The sequence below is a fragment of the Anarrhichthys ocellatus genome, unplaced genomic scaffold (genome assembly GCF_004355925.1).
Source record: "Anarrhichthys ocellatus isolate YVR2014 unplaced genomic scaffold, GSC_Weel_1.0 scaffold19, whole genome shotgun sequence".
In the NCBI taxonomy this organism is placed as follows: Eukaryota; Metazoa; Chordata; class Actinopteri; order Perciformes; family Anarhichadidae; genus Anarrhichthys; species Anarrhichthys ocellatus.
Window position 1 is genome coordinate 5,632,130 of NW_022280049.1, and position 18,567 is coordinate 5,650,696.

The 18,567-nt window shown below is 45.0% G+C and overlaps 1 protein-coding gene across 3 annotated transcripts in view; it reads right to left on the reverse strand.

Annotated features, from left to right (window-relative positions):
* The window catches only part of LOC116389186 (connector enhancer of kinase suppressor of ras 2), a 67,496-nt gene that overhangs the window by 39,451 nt on the left and 9,478 nt on the right, over positions 1 to 18,567 (reverse strand). For all 3 annotated transcript variants that reach the window (XM_031857665.1, XM_031857663.1, XM_031857664.1), the window contains exon 2: positions 8,633 to 8,796. In XM_031857665.1, coding sequence (XP_031713525.1) covers positions 8,633 to 8,796 — 164 coding nt within the window. The remainder of the gene's footprint in view (positions 1 to 8,632; positions 8,797 to 18,567) is intronic.

An 18,567-nucleotide genomic window follows, 5' to 3' on the forward strand; every position in this document is an offset into this window, starting at 1 on the left:
ACACACACACACACACACACACACACACACACACACACACACACACATCCTTGTAAAGTCAGATGCACAGGCTCAGCTAGACGTATCTATTCCTCCTCTGCCTCTAGATCTATTCTACACAGTCACGACCACAGTGACTACAAAGGAGAGAGGGTTTCACTGTGGCAGCAGAGAGAGAGAGAGAGAGAGAGAGAGAGAGAGAGCGAGAGAGCGGAGGAGAGAGCACCCAGCTATGCATCTCACTGAAACTGGGTCATACACTGCGTTCTGTAAAATCTTCTGTGTTCTGTGTGAATGTAGATGTACACATGAACTTGGAGCGCACATGTTTGCACAGCTGTGATTAGCCTGTCCTATGATTCGATCTAAAGCTGTGTGCGTCTCTCTCAGGGGACAGAGTGCTGAGATGAAGCGGGGGGAATAATGCCCTGTGTCGACAGTCTGACTGTGTGTGTGTGTGTGTGTGTGTGTGTGTGTGTGTGTGTGTGTGTGTGTGTGTGTGTGTGTGTGTGTGGAGAAAGAGAGAGAGAGAGAAATAATTTGAGTAGTGCGTGCATTCGTGTGCCTGTGTGTGTGTCAAATCAATACAGTAAGAGAGCGATGCCATTAAGAACCCCCCCCCCCCCTCCCCATCCCCTTCCCTCCACCTTCATGTTGATGTGGTTGCCATAGTAACCAAGTGTGGAGTGGCCTCTCCTCCATGCTGATTATTTCTACCATTGTTGTTCCTCAGAATCAAGCGCTGTTTATGAAATGATTGGGCAAAACGGGAGACTTGACAGCTTTCAATTATTTTCTTTCCCAAAGTAAAGCATTGATCAGTCCAATGTTCAATGTACATTCTCGCACCAAAGTGTAGCACGACTATATAACCTTTATTAATCAAGAGAATATTGATTGTGTGTGTGTGTGTGTGTGTGTGTGTGTGTGTGTGTGTGTGTGTGTGCGTGTGTGTTGCTCTCAGCTTGGAAGATCTCGGTTCGCTGCTCAACTGAGTTTTGTTTAACGAGTGCATTTTAGATTTTTATTGAAGGTTTACCCAAAACAAGTCCAGCTACAATATTCTGCAATTTGATTAAAAAATAAACCAGTGATTTTTGTCATTTATGGTCGCATTGTGTCTACGCCATCAAATGTGCTTCATAAATAAACTTGACTTGACTACAGTTCAACTGAGGGGCTGAAATCATAAAAACAAGGGTGATGTTCAGCAGCTCGAAAACAGAATACAAATTATGAAGCTGAACACGGTTTGATTTGTTTGTAATAACCTTTTTCTTTTTATGGGACTGTTTCAAACAAAGCGTTATAATTCAGAGAGTGTTGCCCCTGAGCAAAAACAACTAGACAACAAAACAATTACTGCACAAGACCATCAAATAAGGTGACAAAAAAACATGTAAAACTACAATTACCACGTGGCGGATGTATTTCTCCACCGGCCAGTCAGGTTTCTGTCCAAAATGTCATCGCCTCATCATTTTATCCTGTTAGACGTTTGTGTGAAATTGACATAACAGCATATGAATTCTTGAGTTTTCAAAATCGTGTTTTGTGAGGTCACAGTGACCTTTGACCACCAACTTCGAATCAGTTCGTCCTTCATCTGTGAGAACAGTAAGGCTAAAATCCCTCATAGACAAACATGCACACATACTGTACATGTAAATCAAACAAAGGGAATATGATACAGGTGGATGAGCGGAGAGGTCAGGTGATAATGGGGGATGCTCCCTCACAGACTCTAGGGTCAAACCCAAAGATAACTTTCATTTAATATTTCCTATATGGGACATCTGAGGAATCCTGTCTAATTAAATGAAGATAAAAAAGACTAGAAATATAAATTATGGCCAACTATTCAATAATGTTCACGTAACCAGCAGGATGTTTAAATCAGTTTGGAGTCACACAGGGTGGCACTGAAAAGGAACCAACACGGAACGCTGACTCATCTGTGTGAAAGAGTTACGGGAGGAGATGACGACATGAATCACTTTCTCAGAACAAAAGCAGAACTGGGACATATCTCCAAAGATAGAAAAGCTACCTAATTATTATTATGGATTATGCCAAGATCATTTAAGGTTCCAGAGACATAGGTTGTTAGTAAGATGTTGTGGTATAGAGGCAGAACATCCCGTCCACTCTTTCAAGTTCAAACATATGGACATCAGATTGAATAAAAACTCTAAAGTCCTGATAGTATAATAGTATAATAGAAGTGTTGCTGTGTTTTCATGTTGTCTGCTAATTCAGTGCTAAAACAAACTCGGAATGAGCGTGTTAAGAGCTTAGGCTGTTTCGGGGGAAGCATTGAAGCTCCCGGCTTCAGCTATCACCACGTCAGGTTGTAAAAAGCAAAAAAACGAAAAAGCAATTTTAGAGAACAGCCGAAATAAGGACCTACAATATGCATTTGAAGGATGTCAAACTGCTATTACATTGTGTGCTAACTTTGCTAGCGGGGCTGATGAGCTAATAACCATTAGCATATACATTTTAATACACTCCATCTTACTGAAACAGTTTAAAATGACCACACAGAAGTATTTGCCTTCCACAAGTCTCAGAATGCTCTTTACCTGTAGTTACACTCTGCATCCATCCACCAGGGCAATGGGCCTAATGCTCAGCTTTGACAATGTCCGCGCAGTAACATCATGCTTAGCACCAGATGAGCACAAACGTCTCTCTACCACTTCTTGACAATGCACTCTACGGGGTCTCCTTTAAATGCTGCCCTAACACCCTTTTGATTGGGCTCATAGCTCATTAACATCTATTACAAATAAAGAAATGACCATGGACCGTATGACCCTCTTTATGGTTTGGTAGAAAACTGAGCACGCTACTGTTTTTTTACTTTTTATTTGTAACTGAGAAAGTACAAACAAACAAGGCCTCTTTACGTTACTCATTCACCTCAAGCTGATCAGTATCGAGATCAAATCAAATACAGAATGGCTGAAATAAAACTAAATTGAAAATACATGGATGCATAAAATATAAACATAAAACATCTCAAAGTAACTTAAAGCATGAACACTCTACTATTATGTATATAACTACTAAACTGCTTGAGCTGCAATTAACTTTATTTATAAAACAAATATTTTTCGACCAGCATTTTGCTGTTATAAGCTGTTACATTTACTACAAGCTGTATTTAAACAATGTAAATAAACTAGTAAGTCCAAACATATTAAAACTAAACTATCTGTTGCTGTTATCATTTACTTAGTTACCTATAAATGTAATTAATAGACTGGGCTACAGCAATAATCAATAATTCTGAGTGAAACTGTGGCCTGGAGGCTATAACTGATTTTGAATAACTACCTGAGAAAGAAAAGGTATGTTAGCGGCCCTCGGCTATATTTTTGCTCTGAGTTACATTCAAATTAAATAGCTGTTTTAATTTGCTCAGTTTCCACACATTTGAACGTAACTTCAATACAATGACACCCGTGTTTCTTTTAATTCAGATTTTGAGGTGAGCAGTCAATGCCCACTTCACCCAGCACATCTCGCTGAAAATCCATTGCACCCAAACCTACTTAGCATAGATGCTGGGGGGCAATACTCGATTGCATAGGCATAAAAGAAGGGACTTTTCCACATTTACAGCGAGACTGAAAGCTCAGTCAGTGCTTGAAACTTGCATTGATCCGGGGCCACAGAAGCTCCGGCTTTTTTTACTGCGAAAAGACCAGAAAGTCATAACGGTTGAGCCAGGGGAACAGGGGTTTTGCTTCCCTCATGATGGATTATATAGCTGACGACAGTGAATCGTCCTTTATTATTCAAATATTCACGGTTATTTTGATTTCTTACAACTTTAGTTTTGGCATTCAATTCTATTGATTATGAAAACATTTTACTTAACAAAGTAGTTGCGGAGATTCTTGGAAAACACTGCAACTTTGCTACAACAAAGTCCAACGGGGAAAGAAATGAGCAGTGGCATTAACAGAGAAGTTGTAAACCTGCCAACAGTTTAGACAGATTATCTAAACCACCAGGGAGCTTGGCCAAAATCCCTGTAACAATCCCTCTTTGCACACGAAAAGACACTGCCGGTCAAAAGTTTGGAATCGCCTGCAACCTCTTAACAATTATGTGTTATTTCATATGAAGGGTCTGCTGCTAAAGTCATGTTTTGCACATGGAGAACAAAATGTAGAAGATTGGTTTAACCAGACTGACTGAAAAGACAGAAAGAGACAAAGATCCCTCTGAGCAACAGATGAGTACGAATAGAAGAAATCTCCAGTCATTGGCAAAAGAAACTGGAAGCTTAGCATCACAATGAGTGCAGATGTAGGGATGGGAACAGCTTCCTGTTTCAGTGTCAAGCGTTTCACAATAATGGAGCCTAACAAGCTGGAATTAACAGGCAACATGTTGCTGTCACAAAAGATAGAGAAGGTTGGTCTATAGTACGGTTAGGGCTGTTAGAATTGGATCAGGGAATATTAGCATATGGACTGATAAGCCACAGTTTAAACCACAATATTTAGAGCCCAATTGCACCGTTTGTCGTTTAATAGGGATCTTGGGTCACTTACACTTTTCTGGAATGGAAAACAAATTCAATATCGAAGAGTATTTGGGGAAAACATGGTTCCAAAACTTAGGGGACATCGACTAAATGTACGTTTGAATCATTAAATCTTCTTCTTTTGGGGCAAAAAAATAATTTAAATGTAAATAAAATATATTTGGTGCCTGAACTGGTCTCTTTTTGTTTCTGTTAGAATAGCCATTGTTGAAGGAAAGAAGAAGAAAATCAATATAACAGGTGCTTCCAAACTTTCCAACGATAGCGTCGAAAGTTTCTTCCCCAGATTGCAACAATTACCTTAGTGAGCCCATTATTTTATCTGATAGGAATGATAGCTAGAACTACAAAAAGTAAGAGCCAAGTTGTGATAAACTGGAATTATCTTTTTAAAGCTGCTCACAGCAGTAGGTTTAGTGATGCATCTTGTCTACCTGGCATCCCTATATGTGTGTGGTGAGTGTCCAGTTTCAGGACATGTGGTGATAGCTGCTCGTTCCCAGGCTGGAACGTCTGAATGAGAAGAGATGCTGATTAGCGTGCACACACAAGCATGTGTGTGCATGCACACACACACACACACACACACACACACACACACACACACACACACACACACACACACACACACACACACATATACATATACACGCAGGCACAAATTCAAACAGCCCAAACTAATCCAGCCAAGTGTGCCTGGGAGATAAGGTGCATCCTGCGTACTCTTTCTACATACTCTCTCTCCTCCTCTGCCTCTCTCTTTCCCTCTCACTCTCCCTTCGTCTCTGCCTCTTTCTCTCGAGAGTAGAACCTAATTCCCCCTAATTCCCTAATCCTGAGCAGGGCCACTACACATACAGTCAGCAGTGACCGAGGCAGTACACACAAAGCAGCAAATGACGGGGGATTTTTCTAGCCATTTCTTTAGCCAATATCAATAATGGGTGTGTGTGTTTGTGGGGGGGGGTGTATACAACGACAAATATATAAATCTCTCTACCTGTGAGAATTTCTTCAGATGTTACATGAACTTACCCTAAATTGGTCTTAGTTACAGTAATTCTGGTAAACTTGAAAGTTACTAATGGTAATAATACAAACAGAATTGGCTTGATTTTAATCAGCTGTAGCTGGCAAGCTAAGTGGTAATGCTGCATTCACAACAAATTATTCGCGAGAGTAGATTACATACAGAGTCTATGCACAGACGCAATGAGACTGAGTCACGCTAATTGGCGATGGCGCGGCGCGATCGACGCAAATTTGAAATTTATCAACTTCAGCGAAAAAATCACGTGACGCTGCTGAGCGATAGCCTATCAGTGTTGAGATGTTTCTCCCGTCATCACTGACTTCCTGCCGTTGTTGAATCAGGAAACAAATACTGTAACCGTCTGTGTTCACCCAGAGCTCTACGATACCTCATATCAATAGAGGCCGGACCAAACTATGTGTATAGGTACAAACAATGAATAGACGCTTTTTGATAGAGCTGCTACAATGTTAGCTTAGCCTAGCACCGATCGATCCGAGCTCCAGTTTTAAAAGTTATTTTCTTGTCGTCTTGCAGAGAGAACTAACAAAACATGAATTCAAACTTTTTACAAATCGGCATCATTACGTAGTTATTTCAGCATCCGTTATTGTCCGTTTATTACAGTTAAATCACAGCAAAATCAGTTTGTTTTGTGTTCATACAGCTGTAGTAAACCAGCCGACGTGTGTCTTGCTAGACAGTGAATACAGCTCGATAAAATCCACGGAACTCCTCCGGACTATGTTATGAACCCAGACATGACGGCGTTTAGTTTCCCGGGATATCTAGGACTTCCACAACAAGTACTAAGCAGAAATAGGTTATTTCTTCCATGGTTGATGGCGGAAATAAATGGCTTAAGTTAATAACGGCTTCCAGGGCGATAAGCCACACCCCCTATCCAGCGCGTCTGGTGCGATTCACGCGAATGACCACAAATGGTCCCCGGCGAGTAACACGGCTCTAATGGAGCGATTTAGTGTGAACCCAGCATAACACTCGAACCAGCCAGGAACATGCTAACTAGCAACATGCATTTTTTTGTTTTTTCTCTGTGTTGTTTACTTCCCCACTGCTATTTTGTTCTTGGGATCGCTCACAATTACACGTAATAAAAGAGTTATTGAAGAGAAAAAGGCTCCTTAAGCTAATGAGCGGTTTCTAAAAGGACAATAAATTTACACAATTTAGTATTGGGTGTTGGATAATGTATGTTAGAGAGTGATTGTTCTGGGTAATAAAGCCCAAATGTTTTTGGGGTATGTATGACAATCGAAACCAGCTATTTATGTGTGACAGGAGAGTTTACATGGAGCCCCAAAACCTTTGTTTTGAGATTATCAGATTACTCAAAAGGGTAACTGTTTAAATAAATGAATTACACTGAAATTAAAAAAAAGTGTGAAAAGAAATACAAAGGTTTTCCTTAAATTCCAATCTGTGGATAAAAAAAAGAGAACGTTTAATTTTTTTGTATTCACTCCACAATTAAAATTGAAAAGGGATTATTCTTCTTATTTCACGAGTGTCAAACATTAGCGGAATAATCGAAACAACTGTGTGGATAGCGAGTTAAACTGAAAACACGCATTAGCTAACAGTGTTTCTAAACATACTGAGCACCAGCCTTTTCAGCTAGCTACCTGGCAGAAGCTAACGTCCAACATTAAAGCTAACTTTTAACCACCCATATGATGTAGTAATGTATGCTGCTGCAGTGTCACCTCCTGTAGCAGTAAAGCATTTTAGCTGACAAAGTTAGCAAGCTAACGCTACTTAGCTAACTATTAGGCTATTAATTGATCTATTCGGTTCTGTTTTTGACTTGCGTGATCCATAGTTTTGGCTCTCGGCCGTCTCTGGACACATTTACACACTCAAAGACTTAATAACACACACATCCAAGACCTGCGGCGGTGCGTCTAGGCCAGGGGTCGCCAACCTGCGGCTCGCGAGCCGCATGCGGCTCTTCAGCCTCTCTGTTGCGGCTCCCTGAGTCTACATAAGGAGTCCCCAACTGGCTTACTGGATCTGGACCCAGGACCTAAAATCGAGAGATGATTTGGAATTATACATATTAGGCACCGAGTCTAAACTCTAACCGGCCATTCTTATTCAGCCGTTACGGCACTTGTTCCGCGGTGCAGGAAACACACAGACCAATGCATTGCAAATCACATCACGTGATGCAGCTCAGCCAATCAAATATGGGTATTCTGACAAGTTTCCTGACTCGAGCGAGGTTTACACACAGGTGACACACGGGGCTGAGACAAGGAAATAGAAAGAAGAGCAGGAGAATTGCGCTAATCGAAGAAGTTATCTCACATGACGTTCTCCAAAAAGAGAAACGTGTTCAGAGAGGATATAATTTATAAGCAAGAATGAACAGACTCTTATATGTTAATTATTCCCACAGGCAGTTAAATCCTCTACCCCTGTCAAGCGCTTTTCCCTGCAGGTGGCTGATCATGATTTTCAGACCCCCGCCCCTCGGTAAACTATCAATGGATAAATCCAAAAAAAGAAAAGTCACGGAGGAAAATAGAGAGTTTAACTCTGCGTGCACGTCTTCATTTGCTTTCACTGCCAACGATGCTGGCTTACCTGTATGCTTCCAGAACAAGCACACAGCATTTGCTGAGGTGTCACGCTGGAGATGAGCGAAAAAGAGCGATTTCTCAGCTGCTGCAGCAAACTCTCCTCTTCATAAGAGTTTGATATTGTTATATCAGGTAAAATTGCAAAAAAATGTCAAGAATTGTCTTTATTCTTGTTCTATATTTTCATAAATACAACAAACTATAGTTTTTTTTATATATAATATAACTATATGTACAACTTTATAAGCTGTGATATCAAATAAATAATTTTGCGGCTCCAGACGAATTTTATTTGGTGGAAAATAGGGCAAAATGGCTCTTTGGATAGTAAAGGTTGCCGACCCCTGGTCTAGGCCTATATATATCACACCCTCCAAAGTGTAAGCGACTGAGAGAAACAGTGTCAGTAACCGGGGCTGGCTGACTGACCAGGGCACAGAGGAGGTCGACAGCTTCCAGGATGAGCTCCTGATGTCCTATTCTGGTGACACCCAGCTCCTCCAGCTCCTGATGGGTGATGTGCAGCAGCTGCTCTCCCCCCATCTGCTCCCGCTCGAAACTCTTCACGTACTGCTGGAGACAGTCATCCAGACCTGAGGAGAGACACAGACGGACACAGATTAGCCAGTGCTGAGGCATAGTACTGTATACGATAAAGGGCCTGCCGGTCAGCCTCAGCCAAAAAGGACAAAATATTCTAACTGGTCTAGTTAGGGTTTACAGAGATTTTTCTGTGCCTCCAGAGACAAAAATGTTTTAAAGAAAGTATAGGAAATATTGATTACAGACTTGAATACAAATTTGAGTTGTCTGTCATGTTGTGCACTGAATCCTGGTTCAAATAGCTGCAACACAGCATTAAAGGCGTGAGTGCAGACACCCACACACATACACACAGAAAGTCAATGCGAAAAGTCTGCCAAATCAAAACAAAAGCTAAACACCAGCTTAAAGCCAAAATAATTAAAAGCAATGCATTTTTTTGTGTTTTCAGGGTAAGGCAGGAATACTGACTTTCATGCGTTTACATTCTGAGTGATTAAGGGTGTGTCCAAAATATACCCGGAGAGATGTGAGCAACATATCGACGTATAACTTTCCGTTGTTAAGCCGTGGCCGCCTGCCACGCAGAGAGCCAATCAGCCGCACATGGACGCGGTGGGTCCGGGATAGTATTGATCAGTGTGAGCCTCAGGCTTTGAACCAAACAAAGTCAGCAGAAAGCACACCTCCCCACAGACCTAATGAACAAGTCCGCTCCACAATGAGCACACGCAGAGCAACAAAAAGCACAAGAGGAATCCACACACACACATTACACACACACACACACACACGCACACACACACACACACACACACACACACAAGTGGAACCACTACAGCACACAAACGCTGCACAGTGAACGCAATCACACAAATACAATTAGGACTGCTGCTGTTATTCGGGGGTCTTGATGCCTCTGTGGAGGCATGTTGTTAAAGAAGAGTGGAGCTGTGAGGAAAAACACTGATGCCCAAGGGAGGCGATGCTGGCAGTGTGGTAGCACCTTAACACGGTCGCCACACATACACAGTCGCCACTAAAGGATGAGCAGGAGGCATCTTGCTCTCGGTGGGCCATGGGACATCACAGACGAAACGTAAGCTCCGCTGTTGCTCCGAGTGACACCGGCTAACAATCGCGTTACATGCAGCACAGAAGAGCAATCGTGACTCTAACACGTCTGTAAGAGGCTCCGCTTTGGAGAGCCACAAGTGGAATTTGTTTCTAGGAATACATTCCCCATGGACAAAGCCCTCATAGCACACATGTTAGTGTGTGTTTCACGGCTGTTGCGACCTGAACGTGAAATCAAGTAGGTACATGGGATGACTTTGTGCACATGTCATTTGGTGTTATCTTGTTTAGAAATTAAAAATGTCTTAAAATAAAAACTGCTTCAATATTAAAGTGTGGTGGAATGTTTGCTGTGTACATTTACTCAGGTACTGTACTCATATTATTTCACGTCACTTTCTGCTTTCTATGACTCCACTGCAACTCAAAGGGAAGTCTGACAGATATAGTTACTTGCTACTTGACAGATTTTACAAACTACAAACATTTTCCTGCGTTGAATACTTTCACTTTTGACATTTTACATATATTTTGCGAATGATATGTTTACTTAAGTAATATTTCCCCTGCAAGACTTACGAGTATTTCCTCCTTGTGACATTGCTACTTTTACTTGAGTAAGGACTGGTGTTATGTTTTCAGTTATTTGCATTGGTTTTTAGGTGGAGCTAGTTTCACAGGTAGGAATGGTTCCTAAACATAAGGACTGATAAGCCACTGGTTTAATCTTCAACAACGTTTTGTATTTTATGTGGTCATCATGTTTTTAAATGTAAAATATGAATCTGAAAAGTAACTAATAATTATAGCTGTGAAATAAATGCAGTGGAGTAAAAAGTGCAATAGTTGTCTCTGAGATGTACAGTAGAAGTATCGAGCAGCATTAACTGGAAATACTCAAGTAAAGTACAACAACCTCAACATTTTACTTAAGTGCAGTGATTTAGTAAATGCACTACTCTCCACCACATTATGTGCCATTTGGAAAATTATGTTTTATTTTTCCTCCGCTGCGAATCGCCACCTTAACGTGGTGGAGGAGTTTGAGTGGCTCAGTGATCCTGGGAGCTATGTTGTCCGGGGCATTAGCCCCTGGTAGGGTCTCCCAAGGCAAACAGGTCTCAGGGGAGAGCCCAGACTAAGAGCGGTTCAAAACGACCCCAATGAAAAGCATCCCACGGACTTCAGTCACGTCGCCCGGACCAGGGAAACCGGGGCACCCTCCTGGAGCCAGACCCAGGAGGGGAGCTCGTTGGGGAGCGTCTGGTGGCCAGGCCTTCGCCCATGGGCTCAGCCCGAATAAACAGCATGGAGCAGCCACCCTGTGGACCCACCACCTGCAGGGATAAGCATTGGGGTCGGGTGCAATGCAGACCGGGCGGCGGGTCAGGCGGGAGGCCTGGGCGAGCCGATCGCCGGCGGCATAGACTAGCTCTAGGGACGTGGAACGTCACCTCGCTAGCGGGGAAAGAGCCAGAGCTGGTGCAGGAGGTGGAGCGGTACCAGCTAGATATAGTTGGACTCACCTCCACACACAGCGCTGGCTCTGGAACCAAGCTCCTGGAGAGGGGTTGGACTTTGTCCTTTTCCGGAGTTGCCCAGGGCGAGAGGCGCCGGGCGCGGGAGTGGGGATACTCATGAGCCCCCAGCTGAGCGCCGCTGTGTTGGAGTTCTCCCCGGAGAACGAGAGGGTCGCCTCCATGCGCCTACGGGTTGCGGGGAGCAAGGCTCTGACTGTGGTTTGTGCTTATGCACCAAACAGCAGTTCAGAGTATCCGGCCTTCTTGGAGTCGGTGGGAGGGGTCCTGGAAAGGGTGCCGCCTACCGACTCCATAGTTCTCTTGGGGGACTTCAACGCTCACGTGGGCAATGACGGAGAAACCTGGCGGGGGGTGATTGGGAGGAACGGCTTGCCCGATCTGAACCCGAATGGTGTTTTGTTATTGGACTTCTGTGCGTGCCATGGTTTGGCCATAACGAACACCCGGCAAGCCCAAACGTGTAGTGAGGGTGAACTGGGAACGTCTGGCGGGGGACCCTGTCCGGGAGGTCTTTAACTCCCACCTCCGGAAGAACTTCTCACACATCCCGAGGGAGGTTGGGGACATGGAATCCGAATGGACCATGTTCAAAGCCTATATTGTGGACGCGGCCGCTAGGAGCTGTGGCCGGAAGGTCATCGGTGCCTGTCGTGGCGGCAACCCGAGAACCCGGTGGTGGACACCGGAGGTGAGGGAAGCCGTCAAGCTGAAGGAGACCTTCAAGGCCTGGTTGGCCCAGGGGTCTCCCGAAGCAGCTGACAGGTACCGGCAGGCCAGAAGGGCTGCAGCTGAGGTGGTCGCGAATGCTAAAACTCGGGCATGGGAGGAGTTCGGGGAGGCCATGGAGAAGGACTTTCGGTTGGCCTCAAGGAGGCTCTGGCAAACCATCCGACGACTCAGGAAGGGAAAGCAGGGCATACCCCAGGCTGTTCTCAGCAGGGGGGGGGAACTGCTGACCCGGACAGAGGACATCGTCGGGCGGTGGAAAGAGCACTTTGAGGAACTCCTAAACCCGACCAACATGTCCTCTGCAGAGGAGGCAGCGCCTGAAGATCTAGGGGGAGGCTCACCCATATCCCTGGCAGAGGCCGCTGAGGTAGTCAAAAAGCTCCTCGGTGGCAAGGCGCCGGGGGTGGATGAGATCCGCCCTGAGATGCTGAAGGCGCTGGACATAGTTGGGCTGTCCTGGCTGACACGCCTCTTCAATGTCGCATGGGGGTCGGGATCAGTGCCCATGGACTGGCAGACCGGGGTGGTGGTTCCCATTTTCAAAAAGGGGGACCGGAGAGTGTGCTCGAATTACCGGGGTATCACACTACTCAGCCTCCCGGGGAAGGCTTATGCCAGGGTGCTGGAAAGGAGGCTCCGACCGTTTGTCGAACCTCAGATTCAAGAGGAGCAATGCAGATTCCGTCCCAGCCGTGGAACAGTGGACCAGCTCTTTACCCTCGCAAGACTACTGGAGGGGTTCTGTGAGTTTGCCCAACCAGTCTACATGTGCTTTGTGGACTTGGAGAAGGCTTTCGACCGGGTCCCTCGGGGGTTCTTGTGGGGGGTGCTGCAGGAGTATGGGGTGCCGGACCCATTACAACGGGCGATCCGGTCTCTGTACGACTGCAGTAGGAGCTGTGTCCGCATTCTCGGCAATAAGTCAGACACGTTCCCGGTGGGTGTTGGCCTCCGCCAGGGCTGCCCTTTGTCTCCGGTCCTGTTCGTGACTTTCATGGACAGGATATCTAGGCGCAGCCGGGGGGTGGAGAACGTCAGGTTCGGCGGTCTCGGGATCGCCTCTCTGCTGTTTGCAGATGATGTGGTCCTGTTAGCCTCCTCGGATCGTAACCTCCAGCATTCACTGGGGCGGTTTACAGCCGAGTGTGAAGCGGCGGGGATGAGAGTTAGCGCCTCCAAATCTGAGGCCATGGTGCTCTGCCGGAAACCGGTGGATTGGTCCCTCCAGGTGGGGACGGAGTGCCTACCTCAAGCGAAGGACTTCAAGTATCTCGGGGTCTTGTTCACGAGTGAGGGTAAGATGGAGCGGGAGATCGACAGACAGATCGGTGTGGCTGCAGCAGTAAAGCAGGCGCTGCACTGGACCGTCTTGGTGAAGAGGGAGCTGAGCCGAAAGGCAAAGCTCTCAATTTACCACTCGGTCTACGTTCCTAATCTCACCTATGGTCACGAACTCTGGGTCGTGACCGAAAGGACAAGGTCGTGGCTACAAGCGGCCGAAATGAGCTTCCTCCGTAGGGTGGCCGGGCTCAGCCTTAGAGATAGGGTAAGGAGCTCGGTCATCAGGAGGGAGCTTGGAGTCGAGCCGCTACTCCTTTGCGTCAAAAGGAGTCCGCTGAGGTGGTTCGGGCATCTAATTAGGATGCCTCCTGGACGCCTCCCACTGGAGGTTTTCCAACGCTGGAGGGATTACATCTCCCAGCTGGCCTGGGAACGCCTCGGGATCCCCCAGAATGAGCTGGAACATGTTGCCGGTGTGAGGGAAGTCTGGGTCAGCCTGCTTGGCCTGTTGCCACCGCGACCCGACCCCGGATAAGCGGAGGAAAATGGATGGATGGATGTTTTATTTTTCCAAATCTGACATTTGTTCTCTTTGTGTGGACTGTTATCATGTGATGACATGTTAATTTTTCTGTTTTTCTGTAGAAATCTCTTTGAATTGTTGTTTATTCTCATATTTCTCGTCTTTATTGAGACAAACTAAAAAAAATAAAAAAAAGTGATAATTCATTTCAATACAGTTCTGCATGTTTGTTTGTTTCCACGAGAATCCTCTCGGTGACAAATACTTCACGAAGAGTAAGTGCACTGCTACAATTCCAGTATTATATTCAAATGAGCTGTTTGTCTCTGCTTTCAGTGTAAAATGTTTATTACAGTGGGGAAAATAGTCTAGTGTGGTCTAATAAATCATCACCAGTGTTGGAAACAGTGGGCTGACCGTTCAGACTTCTTTAGCTAGCCAACTGTAAATCCAGAGACAGCCATGCAGGGAACATGGAGGCAGAGCAGAGAGAAAGACGGCAGCTAATGAGTAGGATTTCTGAATGTGTGACTCCTGACCCCCCACACCACGCGAGAGGAGAGACAAAAAACGGTGGTGGCTATTTCTCAGAATTAGAATCTTTATGTCCACACTTAATCGAGGTGAGCCACTTGAACCAAACCAATACACGCTTCTCATGTCCTCTGCCACTCTCACGTGTCCTCCCCCGTCTGCCTCTCCCTCTGGCAGCGCTTTTTAACAGCAGCCATGTCATACGTTGTGGCACGTTATGTCGTCATGCCAATGCAATATCTGACCATAATTCCAAAATGATGCCATTACAATATCTTAAGTGCGCGTTTAAGATTCTCTGCAGGGGGAATAACTATGACACTTCTTATTGTGCTCGTCACTTCAGCCCTCTTCCTGGTGTCTAATCATTAATAGTTGCACTTTCTTTTACCCCCTTCTCTCCACCTACAGTTAATATGAATTATATAACGAGGTGATGAATAAAGAATCAAAGAAGTCCAGGCTGAGTACCTCTGCTACCTCTGGGAAAGCCCCCCTACCATGGCTATGTCCTACTTCTGCAACACACATACACACACACACACACACACACAGAGATGAATGAGCTGTCGAGTTGACACAGATGCATCTTTTGTGCCGTTCTCTCAAAAGGTATGCTGGGATTTGCTGTTTCCAACGAATCACAGCGCATACACTTACACGAGTATATATGCGAGCTGAGCACGGACACAAACAGGCATGCAATCACACATGTGCATACACGTTGTGACACACAGCTGCTAGCCAATCAGATGAGTCAGAATGCCTCCCCTAGAGGCCAAACAGCTGATCTGGGTTCATCTGCTGAGTTCATATGCCAGCTGGAAATAGCACATGCTGCTCATGCTGCACACACACACACACACACACACACTAACCAACACATATGGGTGTCAGGTTAGTCAGCACTACACCTCGCAAGTCAGTTAATAACATTTAATTATGTAGATGTGATCAGTCAAAACCTGCACCAAACAACAACAAATACCCTTCTCTGCCTCCCAAGTGCCTTCTCACATTCACAGTAACTGCAGGGAACATAAAAAACTGATGTAGTGTAGTAGGAGTCCTAGCCAGCGTGCAGCCGAAACAAACAAAAAGTAATTTTGCATGAGTAATGTCGGAAGTGTCTCTGTGTAATCAAGTCGTAAGCTGCTGAGAGTTTCCCCTGGGAGCGCTGCTGACTTTGGAATAAGACATTTCATCACAGCTTAGGCAGAGATAGCTGAAACCCGGGCTTCCACCGAGCCACTACAGTGTGGCGCTGCTCGTGTGGCGGTGGCAGGCCACACTAATGCGTTTCCTGTAAATAATGCCTTTCCTGCTGCCATTCAGGAACTAAATATTGAGCAGTATTTGCTGAGCCAGGGCATCGCCGGCATATCTCACGCATCCATCACTTTGAATAGCTCGTCCCAACACACATTTGTCAGTTGTCAACAGTCTGCTTTTTTTTTTTCAGTCTGATAGAGATAATAAGATTACTGCATGCAGCAGGTACTCACAACCTCCTGAATTCTGTTTGCTAATGTTGCCGGGCCACTCTCAATCAAGTCTGATCAAACGGCACCAGCACACAGTCCCCATGCAGTCTTTGAGTGTTGACCCCTCGATTGACGATAGGAGCTTTGATCGTTGTTTATTTAGACATGAACATGTCACGTTGGATAGAAGTACTTTGGATTTGAAACCAGGGGCTTTGAGCTCCAAATATCTCACCAGATATATTCTTGTGGCTAGGGAGAAAATGTGTTATCCGTAATAGCTTGAATTTTTGTTCAAGGACAATGTCAAAGTAAAGAAATTAAGCGGCCAAAAACATGCCAAATTAAAATGTGAAAGGAATTGTCAGTGTAGAGTTGTCGTGTTTTTACCAATCAAAAAGATTCAGATTTTGTAACTTGAGTCTACGCTTTATATCCTACATGCTGTTGAACTTTACCATAGAGCAAGATCTTTATTCTTTCTGTTGTTTTACCTGTACGATGAGATATACAAATATGTCTGTTAGCAGACCTGAAACATCTCTTTAAGAAACACTGAAGAAATCCCAGCGTGCCGAGGCTTGAGCGAGCATCCCATGTTGACAGCTTCATCCACATTTCATGCAATTCCCTCCGATCTTTCCTTCTTTCCTGAGCAAAATAAATGCCTCCCCTTCGGAAGACACGAGGGTTGCCAGGCAACCGGAGCGATGAGAGAGAGCGAGAGAGAGAGAGAGGCCTCCGAGCAGAAGTGAGGGATCAGCAGTTGCTGCCCCTCAGGTCCCTGCACTGATGCTAGGCTAAGGAGCACACACACACACACACACACACACACACACACACACACACACACACACACACACACACACACAAACACACATACTGTATCCTATACTGTATGTTTTCTACAATAGAAAAGAGCAGTTACTTTGCATTAACATCAACTGAAATCAAACCTGTGCTTTTTTGTGGGGGGACCTGGTTTAGGTCAGAGTAAAGCCTGTGCTAAGAGCGCCGGCAGGCAGCTATGACTCCTGTCCCATCGCCTTGCACCCACCACCCCCCCACAAAAAAAGAATCTGCAAGCCTCCAACTGGAGTAAGTGCTCCGGTGAGGGGGAAGAAAAGGCCCAACGCTCACTAAAAATATTCCTACTGTGAAATATTTATCACATCATGACAGAATATTCTTAAGGCCGTGGCATTTTTCGTATATACGGGCTTTCAAGTGCGCCTCCTTCTCACCGAAAATCCTGCTCGCTGGGAGGTGTCAAGAGGCAATCTGAAGGAACACGAGGACGGGAAACAGGGTCAACCGGCAAAGCTGCGAGGAGTTCAGAGGCAGAGCTCGACTCTGAGGATCTAACCGGCCTCGGAGAATCTGAAGTGACCCTGACCCCAGCAGAAGTAACATGTTAGCATGAACTTTAGCTTCGTCAAGAGAGAGCGTCAAGGAAGCACACTTGAGTGTCACATGTTGACATTAAAGCTGCTCTGCTAAATGTTAGCAACGAGGGATCAAATGACGGCGTGTAAAGTAAAAGGGCTTATTTTATTTGTGTTATCCATTATCACCCGGCACACGTTCTCCCTCAGTTCTATGGATAACGTTCAGCACATTGTTGTTTTTACAGACGCAACTTTACTGTTTCCATCCACGGCTCTCATCTGCGACGTTTCCCAAAGCAGTTTCCACACAAAAACAAACAAAAAGGCTCAGGTGAGCCTACTGAACACTACCTGCCCAGCACCAAACAGCTGACAGGCAGAGTTAGCACCTAGCTGGCGAAGAAAAGTGCAGCATTCAGCTGCGAAAGATATGGCAAATATTTTTCTCAGACGTTGGTGGAGAGAAAAACAGAGCAAAAAGACGAGTTAATACACGACTCATAATAAACGACAATGTTGCTGCTGGATATCTAGATAAACATCTTTGCTAAAATGTATGCTATAACTTTATAAAGCTGATAATATGCTAATTGTGTTGTTTACAGCATTGCCCCAAAGTGGCCGAAAGATACGCCAATGCAGGTTTAAGAATGAAATACGTATTCCTTTGGCTGCCAGCAGTGTGATTGGTCAGTGTGATACGTGTGCACACGCTTTGCTAGGTTGTTGTGGTTAATACTTAACTCTTTATTTGCTATTAGTGCCATGTAGTGTATTATAAACACCTCAAGTCAAATTACTTGATGGCCATGATGCCATCAAGTAATTTATTTCATGATTCTGAGGCATTATGTTAGAACAAGCTGCTGGTCTGAGCTTCAACAGACAAACTAGCTTTGCAGTGATGTTGACAGCTAAGCTACTTCCTGGCAACTATAAAAGGATGACAGCTTAAAATCTAGTCTAATCTTTTAAGTCAGGGTTTAACAACATGCGCTTGTAAACCTAGCAATTAAGTTGTCACGTCAATTTGAATTTTCACACAATTGTTGATTTTTAGAAAAATCCCCAGTGGGCCTCGTCTACTACATCGTGCGATCTTATGTGGGGTCCCGACCCCCAAGGTTGGGAAACTTTGCACCAAGTTAATATATGTGGTCGTAAAACTGCAGCCCCCCGGAACAACAGGTGCAAAATCAACCCAGTGAAACACATACGAGAACACACACACACACACACACACACACACACACACACACACACA